Source organism: Podarcis liolepis (assembly GCF_965112155.1).
Source record: "Podarcis liolepis genome assembly, chromosome: 10".
NCBI classification, from domain to species: Eukaryota; Metazoa; Chordata; class Lepidosauria; order Squamata; family Lacertidae; genus Podarcis; species Podarcis liolepis.
The window spans coordinates 13,510,604-13,529,491 of record NC_139562.1 but is presented as its reverse complement, the minus strand read 5'-3'; the positions used below and the strand labels follow the sequence as shown (position 1 = coordinate 13,529,491).

The following is an 18,888-nucleotide window of genomic DNA, read 5'->3' as shown; positions in this document are numbered from 1 at the left end:
GCAGATCTCCAAACTGTTTTCTCCTTGTAGACCAGAGATGAGCAACCTGTGTCCTTCTAGGTGTTGTTGGGACTCCAGCTCCTGTCATCTGTGACCATTGGCCATGCAGGCTTAGACTGATGGGAGCTGGAGTCCAGCAATGGATAGGTAGCAACAAGTTCCCCTTCCTGTTTTAAGCAACAGATGATGAGCATGCATAGTTAAAGGTAGGGATGGATGGATCTTAGCAATTTTGTACTTAAAAAAAAAATGCTATAGGAACATTCATATTTAAACGCAAATTTTATCACAAAATTGAATTTAAGTTTGTCTTTTTGGCCCTCGACTTATGCAATTTAGAACATATTTTATGCTAAAATACACATTTGCATTCTGGGTATCTTTTTGAACCAAGAACCGTATCACAAAATTCAGGGAAGTGCAAAATCCCAAGGATATTTGGTGCTGATCTGCCGATCCAGTCAGTTTGCATTGAAATTCACAGAAACCAAACTTCTCAAGTATTCCTGAGAGAAGGGATCAGTCATAAAGTGTTTGTTTTTTTTAAATTATTATTAAGTCTCACAGTTTTGAGGGGGAGAATGGCTTTTCAAATCAGGTCATTAGGAGTGAAATAAGCCCTTATTAAAGGCTGTTTAAAGGTGCTGCTTGCTGCCTGGCCCAGTTGAGTGCTATTTCGTGTTCACTGTGCCAAATTCTATGGACATTCTCAAGATCACAGCACCCTTCTGTCCCCGCAACACCCTCTGTGGTTCAAGTGGGTACTAGGCTTTTGAAACGGACCTTTTCCAACTGTGAAAAAGAAAATCAGCAATGCTGTTATTGGAATGTTGTGAATGCTGGGTTTTCTTTTGTTTTTCTTACTTGCCCAAGAAATGGTGCCCGGGCATTATGCATTCAGGAGCACCTGTGTATATATATCCTTCAGGCCACTTGCTCCAAAGTTGCTTCACTTAAACCAGCTAATTTAGCCCAGTTTTAAGCAACAAGGATTTTAACCTTCAGGTCTGCCCATTTAGCTATCTATCTATATATGTCTCTCTGTCTATCCCATCTGTCTCTTTTCCCTTCAAGGGGCTTAAAGATCTAGGCTTTCTAGGTCCATGTCCAAGCTCGTTCTTTTTTGCTACAGCACTTTCCCTAGGAAAACCTACTTTTTACCACTGAATTGGAGCAAATGGGAATCCACAGAAAACCTGAATTGCTATTTGTTCCCATTTAGCTTTACAGGTTTTCCTGAGGAAAGCAGTGCGGGGGGAGCACTCAGACATGGACTGGGAAAGCCTGGCAAAAGTTTACATACCCTCCAACATTTTACTGATGAAAATAGGGGTGTTACTACTACTACTACTTTTATTATTTTTACACCACCCATTTCACTGGGTTTCCCCAGCCTCTCTGGGTGGCTTCCAACATATATAGAAACGTAAGAGAACATTAAACAATTAAAAACTTCCTTACAGAGTGCTGCCTTCAGATGTCTTCTAAAGGTTCTATAGTTACTTACCTCCTTGGCTTGGAGGTGACATAGCTCTATAGCCTCCAACGTCTTTCTAATGGAAATAAGGACATTCTAAGGAAAAGTGGGACATTCCTGGATCAAATCAGAAATCAGGATGATGTCTGTAAATTCAAAACTGTCCCTGAAAAATAGGGACACTTGGAGGGTCTGAATTAAGTGTGGATGAGCCCTTATTTTGCCCTATAAAGTCCTGAAGCTAGGTTGTCCTTGTAATTCATGTTTGAGGATCTTAATGGTGAGACAGCAGGAAATAATTTTAGGTCTCACATTTACTCTGTTTAGCCAGAATCCATATATCCAACCTTTTTACCATACCTTGTCACCTATTGTCCCTTTGGACTGAGGGTCCTGAGCCATAATGCTCTTACCAAATTGGTTAGTGGTGTTTCAGCTTTACGCTGACACAAGCAGACCCTTGATCAAGCTGACATCATCACCATATTTATTTATTTATTTATTTATTTAATATACCATATGCAAAACAAGTGCATATATAAAAGCAGTCAAAACAACCTTTATTTTTTTGAAACAAAAAACAAAAAAACCCCATTACACACATAAGAGCAATTCAAAGAACCACATATATAAAAACAATTTGAAATCCAAAAACATGCCATCTGTTTGTTTGTTTTTTAAAAAATTCTCCACTTGGAAGGCTTGCTGAAAGAGGAAAGTATCCAACAGGTGCTGATAACTCAGTAGAAATGGTGTTCATCTGATGTGTATCCGAAAGTATTAGGGGCCACCACACAAAAGACTCTATTTCAACATCCTGCAGAACAGACCTTAGATAGGATGGTATCTGCAGGAAGCACTCTCATGTGCAACACAGTGATCAGTTGGGTATATAAGGGATGAGGTGCTTTTTTAAAAAAAGGTTTCCTGGTCCCAAGGGCTATGTACATGAGTTTGAATAGGGTGGTGTCCAGAGGGCTGTCATTTGATCACTCAACGCTTTGGGCATCTCAGACTCATGCACTAAAAGTTGACACTGAATGATAGGAAAGTTCTCCCTCTGTGATAGCTGATACTCACAAGCAAGTCATTACTTGGTCTGACTCTCACTTGATTCTACTCTTACCCACGTGTGGACCAGCCTTTACTGTTCCAGTTGGTGGCTTAAACACACAAATACAGATGCACACAGTGGCCGCTAACACAACTGCTAACTTTCAGAAGCACAAAAGTTTGAGCTTCACTACATTATGGTTCCCCCCCTTCAATGCAGAAAATATGGTGTGTGTGTGAGAGAGAGAGTGAGTGAGTGAGAGAGAGAGAGAGAGAGAGAGAGAGAGGAGCAAGTCAACAGCCATGTACACCAGACAGATGTTCTGCCTTTGCAAACTCTTCCAAAACGTGGTGTTTTTTTAAGAGAGAGAGAGAGAAAGAGAATCAAGTCCCCCTCTGACTATATAAAAATAAAATAAAGTGGAATTGCATTTCATTATGTTGTGCTCTTAGGTAATTTCCCCCTCCCCTTGTGACTGTGTTTAAGAACCCAGCATACAAGAGAGTGCTATATTAGCGTATTATTCTCACAACAAACAGGCGCTATTCTGCTGCTACCTGCTTGGCCGTTGTTCCCGATTGTGTGTGCTTTGCAGTGGTATTTGGATGGTTTCCTGCTCTCCGCCAGCACAAAAAAGGCATTTCTGTTACAATGGCCCCTCACCACACAATGACGGCATTAAGGATTTATGTGGAGGTTTCATTATTTCCCCCTCTTTTGTTCCTTGTAGGATGTCTTCCAAGCGACCAGCCTCTCCGTATGGGGAAACAGATGGAGAGGTAGCCATGGTGACAGGCAGACAGAAAGTGGAAGAAGAGGAGAGTGACGGGCTCCAAGCCTTTCACCTTCCTTTGCATGTGAGTTATCCCAACAAGCCTCATTCTGAGGAATTTCAGCCGGTTTCTCTGCTGACGCAGGAGCCTTGCGGCCACAGAACTCCCACCTCTCAGCAAAACACAATGGTAGGTCTCCTCCAGGCTCCTATTGTGCTTTCGCTTTTGCCTCCACAATAGCTTGGCATCTAAAGACCTCTCCTTTTGTACGGTGCGCGGCTTTGCCATCACATGTACGGAACACATCACAATAATGGGAAAACTTTGACCTAGCCGGACCACTTTTCTTCCTGGCGCCCCCTTCTTCCAACAGAGTGTTGTTTCATCAAGGACCAAAAGCACCAACTCTCTCTAGCCCCCAGCTCTCTCCTGAGGGCCTCAGCAAGTTGGGAAGCAGTTGTTGAAATCCTCAGATCAGTCAAATGATATAGTGAAATAGAAATCACCTCCCTTCTCCCCAGTGGGGTTGCGGAATGAAGGACCCACCCATAGCTCGGCTTAATGTGCATTGTGAACTCCTTTCATTCTCCCTCCTGCATTCTCCTCCTGGCTGTCCCACACTTCTTCCTCCCTACATCTTCAAATTTCCTAGTAGGGTAGAGATAAGAGAGCTATACCGACTGCATAGGGAATCTGTGGATTTAGGGAGGGTATTTTGTGGGACAGGAGTGGTTGGAGGGTAACTTCGCAGGGATGAGGGGGAATTACAGGAGGCACAAAGAGGTTCACAATCCACATAGAATCACAGAATCGTAGAGTTGGAAGGGGCCCCTGAGAGTCATCTAGTCCAACCCTCTGCAATGCTGGAATCTTGAGGTTGACATGCCTACAAAAATAGATGTGATGTGTGAATCAGGAGCACACCAGCCAGAGGCACCTGGGAGCACCCAGATATGGACGCAATTTGAGCATTAGCATGAGATTTCTCTGCAAGCATGTAGAAGCACAGCTGATTCTTGCGCTTCTCATAGCAAGCTCATTGTCCGAATGTGTATCGTGTTGTAGCCAAAATGTCAGCATCCACACAAAAGTGGGGAGTTTCCAGTGGTCTTCCAGAGGAACCTCAGTTTCCAGAGCTCCACATGATTTTCAGAGTGACAGCCTTATAGGGAGGTGGGACAAAAATCCCAATAAGGACAGAACAGTCATTCAGCAAGCAGTGCTGGCTGGCTGGCTATTGGGCAAGAGGGGGGCGGAAATGGAGTGGGGAAGGGGACTGGAACGGAGTATCCTGTGAAAGGGCATGACTGGCTGGCTGGAATCCCGAACAAGCCAACATTCTGTTGCTGGTTCCACTTCTAGCTTCAAAGAAGCAGTGCCCAGGTTGACCAAGGCTTGGTCAACCTTGCATGTGGAAGGTTCCCTGGTTTAGTCTGTGACATCTCTAGGTAGAGCTGGGAGAGAACCCTGCCTGAAACCACAGACATCTGCCTCTAGTCAGTGTCAACATTGGTAAGCTAGATGGGCAAATGATCTGATTTGGTGTACAGCAGTTTCTTATGGGGACAGACGTCTTTTCATGCTGGAGTGCAGATTCTCAACAGTAGTCAACCAGATATCGATGGGACGCCTGCAAGCAGAACACTCTCCCTACTTATGATTGGCAGCAACTGGTATTCAGTGATACTGCCTGACAGCAGAGGCAGAACATAGCCATTCTGCTAATGCTCCATGAATTTGACTACTCCTCTTCTAAAGCCACTCAGGTCGGTGGCCATCACAACATCCTGGGGGTGTCAGGAAGTTCTTCCTAGTGTTTAGTCGTAATCTCCTTTCTTGTAAGTTGAATCCATTGGTTCCATCCATTGACAATTAGGCTATGGGCACCATGTTCAATCAGGATTTTATTTTATTGCATTTCATCTGTTTTTTTCAAATTTATAATCCACTCTTTCATTAAAAAAAATATAGCAAGGCAGAGTGCAATATATAAGGATAAATTCAACAAAAGGTCCATAAAGCCATAGCTAAGAACATCAGCGAAACCCTAATTAATACAGTGCAAGGCCCCCAATTCAGTTTCAGACCCAGATCCTGGTTGAATCAGCCCTGGATCATTCCAGGTTGGATCAGGGCCATGCCAAAGCATGGTATTGGGCACTGAATTGGACCAGGGGGTTATGCATAGCCCCTGGTACTAACCCCTTTCATCTATTCTTTTTCAAGCCATCCCAAACTCATGCAGGGTCACTGATGTGCTATCTTTCTGTAGCTTTTCAAAAAGCAGAAAACTCTGTTGCTTATTTTATTTTTCAAAATAAATTTGTCACGTGAGGGAGAAAATTCATCATTTTTTCAGTATGTGGCCTCCTCCTTTCCCTGACACCCCTGTTTTCTGCATCTAAAGCAAAGGGTTAAATCCTACTGCTTGCCACTTCAGAGCAAACATGGAGGGTTGATAATTTTATTTCTTGGATGAAGTGCCTTCTGCAAAGAATAACCTGGTGTGTGTGTGTGTGCTTGTGTGTGTGTGTGTTTATTTTAAAATGAGAGAGGACACACATAAGCAAAGAGAATGAAAGAGAAAACCTAGATGCAATATCCTTGTACATTGGTACCTCAGGTTACAGGCACTTCAGGTTACAGACTCTGCTAACCCAGAAATAGTACCTCAGGTTAAGAACTTTGCTTCAGGATAGGAACAGAAATCGTGCTCGGCAGCACAGCGGCAGCGAGAGGCCCCATTAGCTAAAGTAGTACCTCAGGTTAAGAACAGTTTCAGGTTAAGAACGGACCTCTGGAGTGTATTATGTTCTTAACCTGAGGTACCACTGTATGTACATTACTAGCTTACATTTTGAGAGTCAAGATACATGTCAGTGACTGTTCCTGGACACACACACACACACCAGTGGTAACACCAGAAGAAGAAAAAAAGTGTGGTTGTGGGGAGTACAGAACGGGTAAAGTGGGATTTAGATTTGTCCTCTTTATTTATTTATTGCCCACCCTTCACCCTAAGTTCTCAGGGTGGGTTACAACATTAAAACACAATATGAAAAGCAGTTTAAAACAACTTACAATCATAAAAAATAAGCTTTGGTTAAGCTTTTTTGAAAGAAGGAAGCAAAGATAGGGGGGCTAGACGGAAACAACTTGTCCAAGGGGTGTGCACGTGCTTTCCTCCCTTTCTGGTGACTCCTCTCTGTTCAAGCCTCAAATTACTCATTTGTATGGAGTAGAATCATAGAATTGTAGAGTGGGAAGGTACCCGAGGGTCATCTATCCCAACCCTCTAAAATAGTATTAATGGCTGATAAACTGCCTGAATGGTTCCACAGTGGTTACAATGTCAGACTAGGGTTTGGGAGGCTGAGGTTCAAATTTCCTGTGAACCCCAAAGCTCTGCACTAAAAGACCCATCCAGCTAGCCATTCTACGTGTCTTTCCCCAGCCTATCCCGCCTCGTAGGGTTATTGCAGAGATAAAATGTGCAGAGGGAGCTCCATGTATACCACCTTGAGCTCCTCGGAGGAGTGCCATGAATCTAGATTTTAAGAAGTCTCCTCTCCCTCCTCCCATTCCTTACCACAGCCTTGTAAGGGAGGCCTGGGGTTTTTATCCCCATATTGCCGATAAGGACTAATGCTGAGAGAGGGATGAAACCTGTTTTTGCAAGCAAATGGCAGCGGAAAGATCCCAATGGGTCTGTGTGCTGTTGGTGGCAGTGGTGATGTCCTGGTTCACAGTTCAGTGTGTCAGCCTCCTCTCTGTTCTATTAGCAATCTGCGTGCTCCACAGAGCTTTTTTTAAAATAAAAAAAGAAATAGAGAACAGTTCTGGAGGAGGAATGTAGTTTTGCAAGCATACCTTTTGTGCATCTAGCTTCGGATAGGTTCCCCCCTTTTAATTGTGATGGGACAATGCAGAGTGTTGTGAACACCAGTGTAGTTATTGTGCCAGCTCCAATAATGAGAATTTTCATTGTTTGGGGGGAAGCCGTCTCCTACACTGGAGACAAAAGTGTAATTACTTTTGAACGATGTGGAATGTGCTCCGCTCAAATCGCATGGCGAATAGATTTGCAAAGATTCAGATAGAGCTTGCTTAGATGCCATATGTGCAGCATGGCAATAAGGCATAGTTAGTACGTAGCATAATTATGCACTTCTGCAGACACACAATACACGCACAATTTCGCAGTTTAAACTCCACGCTGTTGTTTCCGTAAGAGGCGGGCCAGCTTCCCCGAACAAGGCCAGTTCAGTTAAAATGAAGCAAATAATGGCGATGAAAGTTTGCAATTGTCTTCCTTCAATGTCTTTTTTCCATGCTAAATTGATATTTATCTTATGATGGAATTATATTGTTGAAAACACTGTTGCACTAAATGTCATCACCAAAGTAGCACTTGAAAGCTGTTTCCATACATATAATTTCCAGGCTTGCAAACTGACGTTTGATATTTCTGCCTTTCAGTGTATACACGCACATTGTCTTACAAAATAACCCCCGGGGCGGAATAAACAAAGCAGTCCATGTTGCATCAAGCAGCAGCTGCAGCAGAAAGAATGTAATACACCTTCAGAGCTAGCATTTCAGTTTTAGGCAAGGCTTCCCGTACATCGGTTTATTGCATTTATATCCGAACATTCCTCATTTTATCCATGCGACAACCCTGTGAGGTGGGTTAGTCTGAGAGAGGAAAACTCGGAGTGGAGATCGGGACTGGAGTCAACACTCAGCATCACTGGGCGTCTCCCAAGGCCCTCTCCTTCCTTGGAGGTTTTTAAGCAGAGGTAGGGTGGCCATCTGTCATGGATTCTTTAGCTGACATTCCTTCATTTCAGGGGGCTGGACTAGATGACCCTCGGGGGCATTTGTGAGTTTGCAGTTGCGAGTTTGCAATCAAAAATGAAAACAAAGGCAGGAGATTATTATGATGCAAGTCGTTTACATTGGCCTTTGGTACTGACATTTTTTAAGTAGCAAAACAAAAAGCGGGGGCAGGGCACACAATGACAGTGAACCTAAGACAATGTAGTTGCCTTAGGCTACCCTGCAGTGTCATATTAGGGGTGACTGAGAAGTTCAGAGTCCACGGGCTGGGCGGGGGGGGGGGGGGCAACTGCATTGGTGAGCCAGGGTGGGGCTGGTTGGCAACCTCTTGTTTAGGAGCAACTCAGTGCGAAGCCCTGGCATCTTTTTTTAAGAGAGTCATTTGGAATCAGTTAAGCAGAAAATAATCACCTGAAAAGCAAACACGTTGTTTTATAAATGTGCTGGGAACCGTAGGTTTCCCATTGTTTCCAGTCATACAGGCACACACCTAAGCGGGGGGAACAATTGAATGACTTCATACCAGAAAATATTTGTGCTTGAGCCTCTTGTGTCAATACGAGCAAACGCCCGGTTCACTCGGGGCAGCTGAAACATTGTGTACAAACCCAACGAGGTGGAAACCTGTGCCTTGAAGGCCGCCAGAGTATTCAGATAGTCCGTTCTGGTGGCTTTTATTTTTCCAGACCGGTGAAAGTCAGCAATAAATATTTTTGAATGGGCCACAGAGCCAAGAGAGAGACTGCTCTGTCCCTCTTCACAGAAGTGAGAGGAGGCTGCTGAGACAATTTGTTGATGGGTGAATCTCGATATTATGATGAAGGCCAGGTGGTCACTGAAAATGGAAGCCCTTTGTCAAGTTCTCACCATAGTTGTCAACTTTTCCCTTTTCATGCGAGGAATCCTATTCAGAATAAGGGAATTTCCCTTAGAAAAAGGGGAAAGTTGACAGCTATGGTTCTCACTTCTCCTCTGTAGCGTACATTTCCCTATGTCATTATATCACATTGGGTGTTTCCTCAACCCCATTTCGTGTACTTGACTGCCCTTGTTAGGTGCCTTGCATAGAACAAATGTGCAATCTGTGTATCTGTGCATGCAGAAAGTTGAGCTATGCACTTATAAGGCTTGTTTACATGTTGCACTGAACACAGTTATATAAGCTGTCTTCACACATGTGCAAATGTTTGTGTGAAAGCGTGCATACTCACTGGTTTATGGAGTTCAGCTATTTTTAAAAATATTTTTTGTTGATTTTCAGATAAGGAAAGGTTTAGAATAGCAACAAAAATCCCCAGAAGTAAAATACAGCAATATAACAAAAAGAGAAGAGGTCGTAAGCATATCGTGAAGCTTTTGTATTTATTTGTCAAGGGCACCAACAAACTCCACATAAAAAATAGTGCTCCTGAAATTTTGAGAAGAATCCCATATTCCAAATGTCCAATGAAGCAGGTGGCAAAAATAATTGAAATTGTTTTTATTTAGTTTTATTTATTACATTTATGTCCCATTTTTTTGTACAAGTAGCTCGAGGTTTAACCCCCACAACAACCCTGTGAGGTTGTTGAATGAAATGGGAAAACACCCCTATTCACATGTAACTGCGGATGAGTGTACAATCTGTGTACACGGTAGCAGAGCTGTACAAATAAACAAGTACCGTATTTTTCGCCCTATAGGATGCACTTTCCCCCCTCCAAAAATGAGGGGGAAATGTGTGTGCGTCCTATGGGGCGAATACAGGCTTTCGCTGAAGCCTGGAGAGCGAGAGGGGTCGGTGCGCACCTACCCCTCTCACTCTCCAGGCTTCAGGAAGCTCTGTGCAACCCTAGGGAGCCTGGCCCGAAGCTGCGCCGGGCTCCCAAAGGTTGCACAGAGCTGCCTGCGCTCCCGGGCTTGGCGCAGCTCTGCACAACCTCCCGGAGCGATGCCGAAGCTGCACGCAGTTTCGGCATCACTCTGGGACCCGTTCTGGGGGCTGGGGGGGAGGAAAAATATTTTTTCCCCTTTATTTCTCCCCCCCCAAAAAAATCTAGGTGCGTCCTATGGGCCGGTGCGTCCTATAGGGTGAAAAATACTGTATACATCGTCACACAAACGTCATGGCTTCCCCATGGGAAGTAGTTGGTTAAGGATAGTGGTAGGTGTTAGAAGACTTCCTGTTGTCCTCCCAGAGCTACGATTCTCAGAGTGGTTCAACGATCAATCCCTTTTTCCAGGGAACTCTGGGAAATGCGGCTCTGTGAGGGGATATGGGGTCTTCTCTCAACACCGTATGGAATTGTATCAGTTCTTAGTGAGCAATTGCATCCAGCACTTTAACTTTTCTATTTTATAAAAAAGAGTTGTGGAAACCCGTGTAAGAAAAAAATAAATGGAAGATGAATGTTCAGGGAGGGGCCTGGAATATCCCTGAAAGGGGCTGTGCTCCCCCCCCCCAATACTTACACTATACCTTAAGTTCCAGTTCACATTCAGCAGGATTTGGCCGGGGGGGGGGATCTTGATTTGTAGTCATTCATTGTTAAAGTAGTAGTGCTGTGACCTTCTTCAGCAAGCCCACGTGATACTGACCAGGCCCACTATGAAATTCCTTATGGGCTTATCTGCCTTCCCAGGGTCCCCTTTAGAAACTAGCATGTGCGATTGCAAGCTCACATATTGAGGTTTATTCCCCCCCCCCACCTGGAATTATAAAAAGAGAGATTTGAAAGTCTTGGCCTGTGTTCTACATGCCGATTCTGCACACATAGATGCACCCCAGTCGCCAGCACTTAGGTTGCCATCGCAGTGTTTTAGACACTAAATTGGCCACTGCTTTCCGACACTAATGACAAGACCTTTGGAACTCTTTTCTCTCCCCCCCCCCAAAAAAAACCCCACCTCCTCCTGCATCAACAGAACTGCGGAAGTTCGGCGCTGTGTTCCCAGTTGCCAATAAAGCTCAGCTTACATGTGAGAAGCTGAGGCATCCCCTCATGTTAAGTAAGGCCAGCAATCTCCAGGAACCCTGTGAAGCTCACATCACAAGATAAAGCAATTGACTCGAGTTTGTGTCTAAATTAACTGGGGATGACTTTGCCACAGATCCCCAAACAATGCTATCATTATATGTGGGAGGGAGGGTGTTTTCTACAGCGTCCCTTCCCGGCGCTTTGAAAAACTCAAACCAGCCCTATGGGGAGAAGGAGAAGCGGGGGGAGAGTTCTGGAAACAGGATTATCTGTTTGCAAGCTGCAGATAGGATAGAGGCGAAAGTCACAGCAAACGCTTGCCGATGATTTGGAACAAGGGCCAATTTTTAAAAAAAGTTTTCATAGAATCATAGAGGTGGAATAGACCACAAGGGCCATCGAGTCCAACCCCCTGCCAAGCAGGAAACACCATCAGCGCACTCCTGACATATGGTTGTCAAGCCTCTGCTTAAAGACCTCCAAAGTAGGAGACTCCACCACACTCCTTGGCAGCAAATTCCACTGTCAAACAGCTCTTACTGTCAGGAAGTTCTTCCTAATGTTTAGGTGGAATCTTCTTTCTTGTAGTTTGGATCCATTGCTCCGTGTCCGCTTCTCTGGAGCAGCAGAAAACAACCTTTCTCCCTCCTCTATATGACATCCTTTTATATATTTGAACATGGCTATCATATCACCCCTTAACCTCCTCTTCTCCAGGCTAAACATGCCCAGCTCCCTTAGCCGTTCCTCATAAGGCATTGTTTCCAGGCATTTGCATCCGGTAATTGTTTCTTTTGCTTCAGCGACATGATATCCTTTTGATTATTCAACATCATAATCTTCTTAATTATTAATCACACCTTTTGAAATATAATGATGGCTCATTGTGCGCAAAAAGGGTGGGGACATCCAGATCTACAATCCAGGTACATCGGAATTCTTGGGATGATGAAGTTGCTTAGAGGCGCTTCCACATTAGACCTGTTCCCTTGCAATGGCCATCCTTCATCCGCACACTTTTTATAGAACGTCCAGGGTGCTTTGCTAAGAACTTAAGAACAGAAGAACACTTTCCACTGCTGCCACCATGGCAAGCAGCCATTGACAACCTTCTCCTCCATTGTTGCTAGCTTGTTGCATCCCACCGTTTCCTGAGTAACCCAGCCAGGTTTGGACCAAACTCCTCCCCACCTCCGATGATGAAATGCAGTTGTATGTCCGACACTGTGAGGAAAAGAGCTGTCCATTATTTTCAGGGCTCCTGTGCCTTTAAATCAATCACTTCCTCTTTACTCGTTTTGTTGGTTCCTTTCGATATCCCTTGGGGGTTTAGTGATTCGGCCCTAGCTTAATGATATTATTATAATTACCCCGCCCATCTGACTGGGTCGCCCCAGCCACTCTGGGTGGCTTTCAGCATATACAGAAACAAAACAAAACATCAGGCATTTAAAAGCTTCCCTATACAGGCGTCTTCAGGTGTCTTCTAATTACTTATCTCCTTGACATCCAATGAGAGAGCGTTCCACAGGGAGGGTGCCACTATCGAGAAGGCCCTCTGCCTGGTTCCCTCTAACCTCACTTCTTTCAGCGAGGGACTCACCAGAAGGCCCTTGAAGCTAGATCTAATTTTGATTCTCCATTTTGCACATAGAAGGTCCCAGTTTCTGTTCCCAGCATCTTCTGGTAGGAGTAGGTATGTCCCCTGTCCAAACTAAGGCAGTTCCCTAGGTTCCCATGCCTCCCCAAATATAAAACAACATTCATTAGGAAGCAAGCTGGCAGTTTTTGTAGCACAGGCTCCAACATCAGATATGTCTTTGTCAGTATTCAATATGCCTTCGTGTCCGTGTACATATAGATATCCAGGCAGAAAGAGTTGGGCTCTAAATGAAGCTGTCATACTTAAATCACTCCGTCAGCACTCTTCCTTTAATTCCAGCTTACTTCCTGATCTGTGTTTAATCCAAACGTGCAGCCTGGCTGTGTGCAAATCTAGCGTTGGCCCAGTGCGTGTCATTTCAATTGTTTACCTTTCGGTAGGCTGCGGTGTGTGCGTTTTACCCTCAGCCATCCGCTAAGGATTTGAAGAGATGTAAATAAGAGGTTGAGATGAAGAACAAATGCACTACATCGTATCCTAACTTTCACCTGCTGCACTGAGAGCTGACTTCTTACTGTGAAAGTTCTCGTGTGGCCCTTCCATGGGGGAAAAAGATGGATGCATCTGTGATGACCTTGTTTCGTATCTCCTCCTTGGGTTACTCTCTGTGTGCCCTCATTTGCAATATGGGGAATAACAACACTGACCTGCTGTACTGTAGGTTGAAACTGCATATTCTATTAATGCACAGGTTCCTACATCCAGTCTCTGTCATCTCCAGTTGTAAGCATCAGATGATGGGGAAGATACTTCCCTGACTGGGACTCTGAAGAGCAGCTGCCGGCCAGAGTAGGCAGCTCTGGTCTAGATGGATAAGGAATCTGACTTGGCATAAGGCAGCTTTTCATGTTTGAGAGAATTTTAGGACTGTCATTGAAAGTGACAGCTCTACGTCAAGAATAAGGATGGGTAAATCTCTCAATTTCAGATTCTCTCCATTTCTCATTTTCCCAAACTTAAATTCAGTTCTCCATATTTCTGCCTCCGTTTCCAACTTAATTTCTTTTTACAAATTTCTAATGGGAATTCAAATGCACATTAGTGCAAATTTCTCTTAACATAGACTTTTTGGTTTGCAATTTTGCCTAACACACTTTTTTTTTGCAAATCCCTTTACCCTAATACAATGCAATTCTGTATGTCATTTTCAGTAATGCAGTCATTGTTATGCACTCGTTGGCCTGGTAAATAGATGCATTTGTATATACATTGCAAAATTTGGAGAGTTGCGAATTTCGAAGGTGGCTGTGTTCCTGTTCTTGTATCAGTTTGGAAAGTGCAGATTAGGTAGGTACAGCTTTAAATGTTGACCGAATAAAATCCCTCCTCTAACTCTAGCCAAGAACCACATTTCTTCTTTGTAACATGTAATAGAGTTAGGGATAGTTTTGTTCTGTTCACATCTCAGTGTGAACCTACAGTACCTAATGAATGAACTAACAAAATAGAAGTTTATTAAGAATGTCAGAAGACCCTGCTGGATTAGGCCCCAGGCCTATCTTGTCCAGCATCTTGTTCTCACAATGGCCACAGAGATGCCTATAGGACCTCTGCAAGGAGGAACTGAGCGCAGCCACACTCTCCCCTCCTGTGGCTTCCAGCAGCTGGAATTAAGAAGCATCCTGCCCGCAACATAGTCACTGGACTTAGTAACCATGGATAGCCTTACCCTCCATGAATTTATCTAATCCTCTTTAAAAGCCATGCAAGTTGGTGTCTTGCGGGAGCGAATCCCACAATTTGACTGTGTTGTGTGAATAAGTCCTTTCTTTTGTCTGCCCTGGTCCTTCCAACATTCGCCTTCATTCTTTGAATAGTAATTCCGCACTTAAGATGCATTGTGTCCTTAAGCACACTATGATTGCTACGGTTGCAATCCTATGTGCCCCATTGAGCTTAGCGAGACTTACTTTTGAGTAAACATGTTTAGCACTGCCCTCTTTATGCAACAAAGAGTTTTGCTGCCTTGCTGGAAATGTAACCTTTCTTTATTGATGCTTGGTGCATATTCTTCTGTGATTATATATATATATATATAGACAGAAACATTTTCTCTCTTCTACATGTTTTTTTTCCTTCTTCATGCTGAAAAGACTAAACAGCTGACAGGTTTAAAACACACACACACACAGACACACACAGAGAGAATTCTATCCAGCTTTAAACTCTTATGTTTATAACCCCGGAATATCTCTAAAATGTCTTTACCTAAAACACTTTACGGTTTTTATTACCAGGTTTATGCCAGTAATAATATTTGCATCAGCTTTCTTAGGGATAATCTTTCCGCAGAACCCTCGCAAGAAAGGCTTTTGAAAACTATCGTTCCCGGGAACGCAAATCTCGAAACATGAAACATCGGTATAATCGCCCCTTCTGACAACTTAACATGACAGATTGAAAAATACAAGCCGATATGGAAGTGGGATCAATGGATTATCAAAGTCCTAAACATCTTTTCTGGAGGGGTGTGCGAGAGGGAGGGAGGGAGGGAGGCAGGGAGAGCTGGGGGCGGGAGGAGGGATTGGGAGCCGGTTGGCATGCATAAGACACTAAGTTTGCATAGCTTATAACGCCGATCCGCTTCTGTCTGACTGGCAGCGAAGTTGAGAGGGAGAGAGCGGGAGAGATTTACATGAGAGAACTCTGGGGGCTTTGTCACGGCAATTGTATAAAGTGATATACAGTACAAATCGACTCGAGCATGTCCCTGGATAGCAGGCGGTTTACAGCCTCTCCGAGCAGAGATTACTGCTTTATCTTGTCATACTAAATTAACGTGGCGGGCACACTGTTAAACAGTGGTGACCTCTTCATCTGTGGAAATTGCTGCCTAGAGGAAAGATAGTATTTAAGAGTCTCTCTCTCTCTCTCTCTCTCTCTCTCTCTCTCTCTCTCTGTGTGTGTGTGTGTGTGTTTCTGCCTTCTTCCTTTCCTTTCTTCCCCGTGTGGCCCGAAGGGTTTTGGGGGTAGGGTTTTAGCTTTCCACGGGGAGGAAAGGGGATGAAGACAAACAAGAGAGGGCGAAGTGGATGCTTTTAACATTGAGGTGAAAAGAAGTAGGTGCTAATTGGGCCTTTGTTTAATTAATAACTGTGCCGGAGCAGGATATTAAGCTTTTGTTTGGTCAATTTTTATGGAGATGATGTGCCCTGCCTAACAAGAAGGGGGGAGAGAGAGAGAGAGAGAGAGAGAGAGAGAGAGAGAGAGAGAGAAGAATATATATAGCACTGGTTCTTCTCATATGTATGATTTTATTTTTGCCTTTATTATATTATTTGCTCTGACTCATAAACACCAATCAGCTGGCAACAGTAGTGTTGGAATCTATCTATAGCTATCTATCTATCCATCTATCTATCTAGCTATCTATCTATCTATCTCTATCTATCTAACAAATTGCTGTTTCAGGGATTATTTATACTGGGAAAATTGTAGTGGGGAGGAGGGTGAAAAAAATCCTTCCCTCCAGGGCCACTGCCCCAATCCAACGCTCCCCCTTTTTAGAAAAATCTAAAGAAATTGTTGTTCCGATTCCAGATCTCCACCATCTCATCTAAGTTTCACCCCAATTGCTAAATATAATGGCCAGTCCAATGGATAGACTTGAGGCAGTTCAAAGTACCATCATTTTACGTGTGTTTAGAAGCAGGAGAGACATGGTTGCTGTTTCCTATCTTGTTTCAATGTTTGCGTATCTAGAAAAGGCTGGATTTCAGTTCAAAATGCGTTTATGCAGACCCTGCAGGAATGGGGCTTTCCTGTTAATTTTGATGGAGAAGGCAGCTCTCCACTTGCCAAAGGATGTCCATGCAACGGTGTTCCTGCCATTGAGATGAATGAGGAGCTCTTTGTGCTTGGCTGTGTTCTTCTTTTTTTGAGCCCAGCGGGAAGGTGGGAACAGGAGGGTGGTCAACCCCCCCCCCCAAGTGCAGCACATTACATGACCAGGGGCTGTATTCACCTTCTGTATAACTCTTTTTGTCCTGAGTAGGAATGGGTGAATATTGCCAATTGCGAATTCTCTCTCTTTCTCGTTTTTCCAATCTCAAGTGCAGCTCTCCACGTTTTCATATCAGTTTGTGGTTCTAAGTTGGCAAAAAGCCCTCGTGAAAATTCACAAGCATTTTAGTGTGAATGTCTTCTAATTATATATGTGTGTGTGTTTCTGTGCCCAGTTTTGCTTAATGTACACATTTTTGCAAACCAGTTTCCCTGTGTTAGAATGCATTTTTGTGTTGTTTCCAAAAGAAGAAAAGAGCCTGCTGGATCAGGCCAATGGCCCATCTAGCATTCTGCTCTCACAGTGACCAACCAGATTCCCGTGGGAAGTATGAGAGCAGCCCATGAGCACAACTGCATTCTTCCCTCCTGCAGTTTCCAGCAACTGGTATTCAGAAGCATATGGGCGCCAATAGTGGAGGTAGAACATATCATGGTTAGCAGCTACTATAATAAGGTAAAGGGAAAGGACCGCTGGACGGTTAAGTCCAGTCAAAAGTGACTATGGGGTTGCAGCGCTCATCTCGGTTTCAGGCCAAGGGAGCCAGTGTTTGTCCACAGACAGCTTTTCCAGGTCATGTGGCCAGCATGACTAAACCACTTCTGGTGCAACGGAACACCATGATGGAAACCAGAGCTCATGTAAACACCGTTTACCTTCCTGCCACAGCAGTACCTATTTATCTACTTGTACTGGTGTGCTTTCGAACTGCTAGGTTGGCAGGAGCTAGGACACAGCAACGGGAGCTCCATCGCGGGGATTTGAACCACCAACCTTCTGATCGGCAAGCCCAAGAGGCTCAGTGGTTTAGACCATAGCGCCACCCGTGTCCCAATATAATATGTAATATTTACCTTGCTATATGTTAGTCACTAACATATGCAATTATGTGCACACTTTTTGTGCATGCATTTATTTTCACATTACTTGGCAGGAGAAATGCATTGTAAAATTGCTGTGTTTTGGTTTGTGTATTGTTTTGAAAAAACAGGAACTATGTAGGTTCGCCTTACAATCAAAACTGAATCGCATTTTTCTCCCTTCCGTAATCCGAAGCCATTGTGTGTAAGCCTTTTCCCTGCTATATCCAAGCAGAATAGGAATAGCTGAACAGTGTATTTCCATCCTGTTTCAGTTTTGCTGGCAGCTCAATCATAGGCCTTCCCCTTCCCCAGCCCATTTGTGTGGGGTTTCGTTTTGTGAAATAATGCATAAAAAGTCTGCATTTAAATTGTCCACATTTTGCACCTAGTTTTCAAAGGAAGTACACACTTTTAAAAATGCAAAATGCAAACTTTATAATGCGTTCATCCATAAAATGTGCATTTTGCCTGCAAATTTTATGTAAAATGTGTGTTTGTTTGTTTATTTGTGTTTACACATTTTGCACCTTAAAACTTCATCACACAATTTGGAGAAATGAGCAACCAGTCTGGGAGTTACATTCTGATCTACAAGGAAGTTTAGGAAGGTCTAGTAGCTTCCTTTTTAGCCACAATTTTACCCAAAAGGGTTCCCAATGAACCATCCCTTTGGGAAATTGACTGGACGTAGCAGAACATCTAAGTGCACACAACCATAGTGTGACCCCATAACCCTTGACAGCTTCACCCTTGTCCTTTTAATTATCCCAGTGATTTGAAACGTTTTATATTGTGATGCCAATAAAGCAATTTGATTTGAACCAGCCATAATGTTACTGATCCAACCAGTACGTATTTGTTCTATCAAATAAGGTCTAAAAGCCAGTAAACTCACAAACTCTACCTGAGAGCCACCAAAGAGCTGCCTTGGCTCTTTGGATATTAAGCTTTTGTTTGGTCAATTTTTATGGAGATGATGTGCCCTGCCTAACAAGAAGGGGGGAGAGAGAGAGAGAGAGAGAGAGAGAGAGAGAGAGAGAGAGAGAGAGAAGAATATATATAGCACTGGTTCTTCTCATATGTATGATTTTATTTTTGCCTTTATTATATTATTTGCTCTGACTCATAAACACCAATCAGCTGGCAACAGTAGTGTTGGAATCTATCTATAGCTATCTATCTATCCATCTATCTATCTAGCTATCTATCTATCTATCTCTATCTATCTAACAAATTGCTGTTTCAGGGATTATTTATAC

The 18,888-nt window shown here is 43.6% G+C and overlaps 1 protein-coding gene across 18 annotated transcripts in view; it reads left to right on the top strand.

Moving 5' to 3' along the window:
• SOX5 (SRY-box transcription factor 5) overlaps positions 1 to 18,888 on the top strand; it is a 766,948-nt gene that overhangs the window by 435,424 nt on the left and 312,636 nt on the right. For 14 of the 18 annotated variants that reach the window (XM_083461137.1, XM_083461148.1, XM_083461144.1 and 11 more), the window contains one exon: positions 3,262 to 3,493. In XM_083461137.1, coding sequence (XP_083317263.1) covers positions 3,263 to 3,493 — 231 coding nt within the window. In that variant the 5' untranslated portion in view covers position 3,262. The remainder of the gene's footprint in view (positions 1 to 3,261; positions 3,494 to 18,888) is intronic. The other 4 variants (XM_083461132.1, XM_083461138.1, XM_083461130.1 and 1 more) reach the window with 1 other exon arrangement.